Genomic DNA, 8910 nt, shown 5'->3' on the forward strand with positions numbered 1-8910 from the left:
CGGCGGAGGAGTGGAGAAGCAAATGGGCGCTTCTCCTGTGTGCCCTGGCCAGGAATCGAACCCGGGTCCTCCGCACGCTAGGCCGACGCTTTACCGCTGAGCCAACCGGCCAGGGCTATGAAAACAATTTTTATGGGGTTTCTCCTCGTGTGTGGGATAATTGCTCAAAGATATTATTTTCTATTAAAGAAAATGAGGACCAGATCAGATGGAGGACTTGGAAATACACGGGCAGGTGGTTGTCATGCAGGCTTCGTATTCATCAGTCTTTCAGAGTTTGTTCTCAAAGGGTGGACTAAATGAGTCTGATACAATCAAAATACATTTTATGTAAGGCAAAAGTCAAGAGGTAGGCTTAGTGAGGCAGAGACCAAGTGCGTGGGGGCTTAAAAGAAGACATAACTTCCTTCAAATGGGGGAGAATACACAAGGCCTTTGGGGTAAGTTAACATTTAATTTAATTTTTTTTATGTGAGAGGGGCAGAGATAGAGACTCCAGGCGACACCCATCTGTGGCCGATGTTCTGCCCATCTAGGGCTCATGCTCGCAAGGGGAGCTATGTTTAGCACCTGAGGCAACACCAGGGAGCCATCCTCAGCCCCTGGGGCCAATACACTCAAATCAATTGATCCATGGATGTGGGAGGGGAAGAAAGGAGAGAGAAAAAAAAGGGGGAGGGAGAAGGGAGAAGAAGCAAATGGTCGCTTTTCCTGTGTGCCCTGACTGGGAATCGAACTTGGGACTTACACACACTAGGTTGATGCTCTACCACTGAGCCAGCCTACCAGACAGGGCCTAATATAAATTTTTTTTTTTCATTTTAGAGAGGAGAGGGAGAGACAGAGAGAGAGAAGGGGGGGAGGAGTTGGAAGCATCAACTCCCAGATGTGCCTTGACCAGGTTGCCGGTTTCGAACTGGTGACCTCAGCATTTCCAGGTCGACGCTTTATCCACTGCAACACCACAGGTCAGGCTAAATTTTTAATGTCATGAATGATCAAGACATGTTGAACTCTGAAGTAAAAGCATTCAAAGACTTTTGGTGTGAATGCAATACATACCTTCAAAGTCTATGCAGTAAAAGAAAAAAAAAAGACAAATATCATATGATCTCACTTATATGTAGAATCTAATGAACAAAGTGAATTGAAGAATGGAACAGAGGCAGAGGCGCAGTCCCAGGGAGCAGAGGGACAGCTGTCAGAGGAAAGGGGGATGAAGGGATGGGATCAGAGAAGGTGAAGGGATTAGTGAAACTATGTATACACAACACATAGATACAGATAACAGGACAGCAAATCCCAGAGGGAAGGGGGAGGGAGTCAGTGGGAAGGGGGCAAAGGGGATGTAAAGGGGGACATGGAGGTGGAGGGTGAGGAAGTTATATTGAGTGGGACACTTGAATTCATGTTAACACAATAAATTAAAATTAATAAAAAAAATTTTTTTTAACTATTAACTATGAGTTAGCTTAAGACCTTCACTTGATGACATCCTAAATGACCATGACCATAAATAGTTTTGACATATGCATGTTTATTAGGATGAATGTGGGGACCAAAAGGATAGTAGAGTTGCTAAAGTAAAGTGACCCACATTGAATGGAAGGCAGCAAGACACCTTGCTCTCCTTCTTCTGGGAAAAATTACAGTGACTCTTCCAGAGTGGACTTCCTCTCCTTGTCTCTCTGTAGTTCCAAGAGTTCAATTTCCAAAGACAATTTATACAACTCCAGGGCCATTTTCACATCCTCCGGTCTTGGGAGACACTGCATGAGTCTTCTGCCTGCTAGGACCTGCTCACAGCCTTGAGGGGTCTCCTAAAAGAGATACAGGTGATGAGTATGGCTGACAGGTTTCTAGAACTCCAGATCACGACAATGGCAGGACTATAGGGTCAGGTCCAAGACCAAGCCCAAGATGATAGCTGAGCAGAAAAGCCAGAAAACACCTCAGGCTCCATCAGAATCTCCCCCAGAGAGATATGGATCTGCTCCGGACAGCTTCCCAGAGGCCTCTGTGGGGACCAGAGGCTATTTTGGCTAACCATTCAGAAGCAGAACAGAGTGTATCATATAGTCTAGAAAAGAATAGTTAGGAGTTAGTCCTCCCAGGTCTCTGAGAACCTCCTCTTTTAAAAGGGCTCAGTATTTCCTGTTCTCAAGTGAGAGCAAGAAAATTTGCCACATTAACTGACCAGAGTGGTTCAAGGGAAAACATGAGAGTTCTTTTGAGTGACTCAGAAATGAGTCTTGGCAAGTCAAATCTTGCCTTTCCTGGCTGGGACAGTGCTGCGGGTGCACCATTTTGAGGGTTTGATATCACAGGAACTTCTTTGAAGTGTTCCACTTACCCACTCACACTTGGGCACCTCTGGGTGCCAGCCACTGTTCTCTAAGCAGGTGATATTTTGGGAACCGACCACACCATAGCCAGAGTCACACTGGATGGTGACAGTATCAGATTCAACAAACTGATTCTTATCCACCAGTAACTTTCCATGTTCTGTCTCTGGTTTTGGACACAGAGCTACAAAAGAAAATATAGATAAGCAATCTGTAAATCTAAAAAAAAAAATATGTGATAACAGGCTAGGATTATTAAATTAAACTACATATAGGTTTTCCAATTGTTCTGTCTTTCTTTCATGGTGATAGCAATATTAGTTAACATTTTTATTGAGCATTGGCTCATATCAAAATTAAGGGCTAAGTATTTGATGTAATTATCTCCTTTAAATCTCACTCCACTTTATAAAGTGAACACTGTTATTATTTCCATTTTATCAAGGAGAAAATGAAACACAGAGAGGTTAAGAAACTTGTTCCAGTACATAACCTCTTTAAATAACATGACAAGGTATAAAAAATGCACATGACCCCAGATTCTCAGCAACTATCCCTCATATTGTGATCCTCATAAGACACTAGGGATAAAGTTTTTTGTCTTTCCTATTGTTGTCCTGTGTGCAATGGAGACAATGGTGGCAAATAATCCCTGGAGTTGTTGATGACAAAGTGATATTAAACCTGTCTGAATGCAAAAACCAGACCTGATCTTGAGTCCTCCTGTCTCCATGACAGGTTGGCAAACTGGGAGTCCCTGGTGTCCTGCATGTGGTCTGATGGAAATGTCTGTTACTTCCTGGTGATTGGAATTAGCTCACAAGATCCTAGCTTCATGCCAGAAAATTCCCAAGAAAATTTCACCACAGGCCACAGCCACACTCAGAGAAAATGCACCACCTGTATAGACTGTTACTCAAATACATGAGGATGTGGGAAGAGGGGCTACCTCAAGGAGGCTGAATTTTTTAGCTTGGAGAAAGAAGTAAGAGAGATTAATGTTCCTGTGTGCCCCTTGTACTTTTTGCTTTGGGTACCATTTGAATATAGTAATTATTTAAAATAAATCAAGTCAAAACAAACGTTTTTTGTCCTGCCTCTGGCTGGAAAGAAACCTTATTCTCAATCCCTTTATGACAGTTCCACCCACTTAGCCATGAGCTGGAGTTACCTTTACACTGAGGGGCTGGGGCTGACCAGCGCGAATTACTGCAGGAGAGAGTGGCCCTTCCGATCAGGGTATAGCCTCTGTCACACTCATATTTAACTTCCACATCTTGGAAAAAACCTTTTGAAATTTTTTTATAATGTCCATGGGCAATGATTGGAGGATAACTGCAACCTTGGTGGTAAGACATAAAGTGAGAGAGCTTGAGTTTACAGAATATAAACAACACAGCCCAGAATCAGTGTGGTTTGTAGGAGGCTCTGTCCTGTCTGGCCATCTTCTCTGCTCATGGGATCACTTAGCCAAACCCTGGTACCTGCGCTGCCCTCCTGTAAGCCTCATGCTGAACAACTACCATGGCACCCTCTTAGACCACATGGTGGTCCTTTCCATTATCTTCAAAAGTATAATCTGAATAAACAAAATTAGTATTTGGTCCAATCTCCATATTGGGTCACTGGCCTATGGGTTAAGAGCAATCGTATCCTGGAAGGCCACTGATCTGATCCAGACCCTTCCCTGTTGAAGCAAAGAAATGAAATTTAATACATATATCATATTAACCAATGTCACTCCAATAAATTTAATTTAAAATACATACATATATATGTACTGGGTAAGGGAGAAATTAACACCAATCTTAAAGAATGAAATGCAGAAGTAATCATCCTCTTTGTATCTCCACTTAGTTCTCTAGTCTGTCTACCAAAAAATTAGGATTCTAAACAATTACAACAGACTTGAAAATTCAACAACACTTTCACCCCTATTGCAGCCACTGTAACAAATGTGTTCTTTTTACTCAAGCAGATTAATATGTATTCAGATAAATGAGGTCACTGATTTAGCAAAGGTCTTCTTTATCATCCTTATCAGAAAAGAAGATCAAAAACCATTTGCATACACATGAATAGTCAAGATCATATATTTGCAGTTTTAGCCCTGAGTTATAATGATGCACCTGCCCCTCTTATGATAGAGTCTGAACTTTTCATGAGTGTCTGAACATCCAAAGACTATCACCTTGATCCAGTGTACCAGTGGCATCATGTCAATTCTATCTAAGCAAGAAGTAGGTAGCATGATGATGCTTTTGCATATAGGAAGGAAGGAAGGAAGAAAGGAAGGAAGGAAGGAAGGAAGGAAGGAAGGAAGGAAGGAAGGAAGGAAGGAAGGAAAGAGGGAAGGAAAGAGGGAAGGAAGGTAGTTTAGAAAAGCAGGTTCATAATAGGTCTGGGTAAGTCTTATTTTCCACATTAAGACATATGGACCTGAAGGAAGGGAAGAAAAGAGAATACCAAGAAACAGAATGCAATAATTTAAAAGCTAGTTCATCTGCTATATGTTTCCTATTTTCACTGATTCAAAAAAATTGGAATGAATACACGGGGGGGGGGGGGTTGAAATGGAGGTAGTGCTTTTGAATAAATTGATCTACTCCAAGAATCATGCAGAATGTACAAATTCTTTTTACCTAATTTCAAACCTTCCCTTAATAATCTCCTAAACTTCTAAAACAATATTAAACAGCTCTTACTCTCATCACATGCTGGTGTTCCAGGACTCCATGTGCCATCTCCTTGGCAGGTGGCTTCAGAGTTAACATATCTTCCATGACATGAATATGTAATCAAGTCTCCATAGAAATAGGCACAGTCATTGGTGAAACGCCTTTTATGTTTAATGATTTCACCATTCTTCAGCTCTGGTACTGGGCAACATACCTCTGAAAAATACAAAGTGAGCCTAATGGTTAGTAAAATCACCATGAGGAGGCTCCTATGGCTAATAATCTCATTTCCACCTCTGGAAGAGCTCACCACAGAAGAGCAATCGGGGAAACAGACAAGGGTACGTGAGACACTTTGAGTCCTGGCTCCCTGTCCCTGATTTGCAAAAGTAGTTCAATCCAGCCATTTCCCTCCAATTAAATACTTTCACTGGAGCCTCCAAAATGAGAATTTGGATTGAACCTGTATGGAAATGTCAATTTTCAAAAATTTTCAAAAGCAATGAATAACATTTATCTATCTTTGGCTTCAATAGGGCTGAAAGCAAGTAATGATAGTTTTAGAATTTATATTTCTAGAAATAAAAAGTTTAAAAACATTTACCAACCCATGTTTATTTAGAAGACCCCCTCCTGACCTTTCTCATGGGTCCTTTCATCTTTACTATCACTACTTTCATATGAACCTTCTTCTGTAGGATAATTAACCCCTCTAACTAAATATGCCACCCACATTCCCACATCTGTACCTGTACTTACATTCTATAATCCTACTTAGAATGATACTTTTTTTGTCTGCTAGCAATTCAAGTCCCATTTGCTCTGTGAATGCTTCTCTTAGTGCCCCAGCAAATAGTCACCATTTATTTCTCAGCTCCTAAAGCAATTAGTAGGCAGAGATTATTTATTTTATCCAACTCTTTATTGAGATTTTACTATATTCTAGACACTACATATACATTAACTTTGTATACTATTACACTATGTGCTCAATTCATAGTATATGTATACCATTTATACTATAGATACTATGCATACATAATCTAGACATTTCCTGTATTACCTCATCCAATCATCACAACACCCCTGAGAAGTACACATTCTCATCTTCTCCACCTTTTATAACAGAAAACAGACTCTTGGAGAGCTTAAGTGTCTTGTTCCAAGTAAGGCAGCTGCTGAGTGGCGGAGATAGAACTGAGATCTATCTTACTCAAAAGTCCATGTTCTCTATGGCTTCAGTCTACACTTTAGTAATTATTTAACAGCTTATTTATACTATCCATATGTATAATTTTTCCCCTTTTGAGTGCAGGCAATGTGTGTCAAGTAACTTTGTGCCTTCACTCTTGACATTGTAGGTTCAAAATAAATGATCCCCAGTATACAAGTCTAGAGTTCACAAATGAAATTTTCTAAGCCTCAGATCAACACTTCATTAGAATGTGCCTTTTTAAGAGTTAACCCAACAAATATTTATGTAAATTGGTCCCTGTAAGTCTGTCCAGCAGATACTAAGCAATATTTTTGCAATATAATAAGGAAAATAAGTCATAACCACATGAGTATCAAAACCACAATATCAATCAGTTTATAATGTGTCTAAAGACAAGAAATGCCAACAAGATAGATATCTTTTAAAAAAAGAGAGAAAAGAAAACTAAGAAAAAAAGGATAAAATAGTATTTCCTAGAGTGACCTGGAAGTGTATCTGAAGGTTTCAATAAAAATTGCTTTGATATATGAGATCTAGACGGGCATTTTGTGACGATTTGAGAAAAGACTTAAAGGCAGCAGAAAGTTGTTAATGCAGCATGAAAGAGAGGTGAGCTCGAAACTAGAGTGAGACAGATTTGGATTTGGGCATTCCTTATACTGACCATGGTCCAGAGATAGGGTGGGATTTTGAGTGAATGGAAGAAGAGGGGATAGATACAAAGGAGGCTGACAGAATCATGACAAGTCTCTGTGACTTGTTGAATGTCATCTACCTTCACTACCTGATAAAGAAAGAAGAAGCTGAGAAGGTCAAGGTGATGGTACTCAGGGAAGAGAATGAGAGTGCTTGAGTGAGCTAGATAGAGCTTTGGAAGCATAATAGATCTAGCCATTGCAATTTCCAGGAGAGGAGACTCACCCAGCATATATCAGTTCTTTTGCCTTACCTTAAATTTTCCTTTGAAATATCCATTATTATGACATAAAAAATTCCAAAATAAAATAGTTTGTAATTCCCTTTGAAAAACAACTCTAAAGTCACTCTGTGATATTAAGAAATTTTATAAAGCTTGAACAGCATGGAGTCATTCTGAGGCCCTACACATTAATCTTGACATAGAATGGAAAGGTGACACTTGGGGACTCCACATTTCTTCTGCTTGGCATGCAATCATCAAAATTGCTAAAATAACCAATATCAATTGATTAAAACATAGTATCCATTGAAATAAGCACAGCTATTGGTAAAATTTTTTGAGTGACTTTATCACTCTGTCTCAAATGCTCTACATTTATTTTTCTGATAGATAGTATAAAGGACATGTATGTAAATACATTAAAATATTCTTAGATATTATTTCTGTTAAGGAAGAAATATATTTATAGATGAATAAGAAATGTTATTTTTGTTGGTATATTTTCCATTTATAAATGAAAACAATTACTCATATCTGCATTTACAATCAGCATTACTAGTGCTCATTGGTTATGAACAGTTATTCCCTAGTTTTAAATACAATACCTCACACTTCTATAATGTTTTTAGTTTATACAGTACTTTGTAATTTCACTGTAATGAATTCACTCATTATTTGTAATAACATAAAATTTTACTTTCTGAATTGTAAAACTTTTCCACTTATTTATTCTTTAATAATTTAGAAATATTCCTTTAAATAGGATGCATTAATAAAAAATTAAAAAGTTTTGGGGGCTAGATCAGCTCTTCAAACATTTGTAATATTTTGCTTTCCAAGTAATTATATCCTGTACTAAAAGTACTATAATTATTTAAGTATATTCTTAATAAAAGATTCTTTGTATTTCTCCAAAATCATACTAAATTATTGCCATTTGATTATAATTAACTAATTTTAATCAATAATTTTTCCTCAAACCTTGGTTTACGCACACCTGTCTTCCCTATTACATCTATACTCACCACACAGGACAAACAGGCTTTGCAACAGAGCCAGGACTCCAAGAAGGCACAGTGCTGGGAAAATTCTGTGCAACTTGGGAGACATGGTGAAAAGTCTCAGAGATGCAGCACTGGGTCTCAGTGTTCTAGATGTTCTGATCAAGATGAAGTGGAGATTCTAAGTCAATGGTAATATAAGGCCTGAATCAAGGAACTAAGACTTGGCAGTGCCACAGCTTTGAGTCACTAAAAGAGAGGAGAGGAACTGAGTAGATAAGGTAGCGAATGGGATCTGACCAGGGCAGTGCAATAAAGCTCCAAGTCTTGGGGACAATGATATATGAGCTTGACATGTGAGCTCTCTGGGATTATGTGGGTATTTACAGTCATAACCCCAAGATTTCTTACTGCTTTGGGGAATACTTATTGGCTGGTTGTCTACACATAGGCACCGTTTATCTTTGAGTAATCAAGAAGAACTAGGAACACAGTGTGAGTAGCAGTTTCTCCAGAGATCAGGATGAGGTGCTGAGGTTCATTCTAGGCCCTCTCCTAGGAGTCAGGTCTTCATTCACTAGTGCAAATTCTCAATAGGAAGGAAGTATAAAAAAGATATAGCGTTCAATTTTCTTCCTCAAGAATTCACAACCTAATTGGAATAAAAAAGCATGCAAGTCTATAATTGTGAAAAGAAAAAATATATAGTCCAAACAACAATTATTTCATCAATATGTAACTTTTCTTGAGT

General features: G+C 38.8%; 1 protein-coding gene across 1 annotated transcript; it reads right to left on the reverse strand.

Annotated features, from left to right (window-relative positions):
• Positions 1 to 1517: 1517 nt before the first annotated feature.
• On the reverse strand, positions 1518 to 8402 carry LOC136326091 (C4b-binding protein alpha chain-like). The gene is made up of 5 exons (XM_066261492.1): positions 8184 to 8402; positions 5051 to 5239; positions 3517 to 3687; positions 2354 to 2529; positions 1518 to 1820 (listed from the first exon to the last, which is right to left on the reverse strand). Exons 1-5 carry the CDS (start codon positions 8266 to 8268, stop codon positions 1647 to 1649), a joined length of 795 nt encoding a protein of 264 aa, XP_066117589.1. The 5' UTR covers positions 8269 to 8402; the 3' UTR covers positions 1518 to 1646.
• Between the last annotated feature and the right edge of the window lie 508 nt (positions 8403 to 8910).

The sequence above is a fragment of the Saccopteryx bilineata genome, chromosome 2 (genome assembly GCF_036850765.1).
Source record: "Saccopteryx bilineata isolate mSacBil1 chromosome 2, mSacBil1_pri_phased_curated, whole genome shotgun sequence".
Taxonomy (NCBI): Eukaryota; Metazoa; Chordata; class Mammalia; order Chiroptera; family Emballonuridae; genus Saccopteryx; species Saccopteryx bilineata.

What these genes read in the sequence shown, in the direction of transcription:
- LOC136326091 (XM_066261492.1), bottom strand. Translation starts at nt 8,268, where the DNA reads ATGTCTCCCAAGTTGCACAGAATTTTCCCAGCACTGTGCCTTCTTGGA. An exon ending in AAGCCTGTTTGTCCTGTGTG is followed by an intron (nt 5,240 to 8,183) that starts GTGAGTATAGAT and finishes TGTATTTTTCAG; the next exon opens with AGGTATGTTGCCCAGTACCA. An exon ending in AACACCAGCATGTGATGAGA is followed by an intron (nt 3,688 to 5,050) that starts GTAAGAGCTGTT and finishes CTTACCACCAAG; the next exon opens with GTTGCAGTTATCCTCCAATC.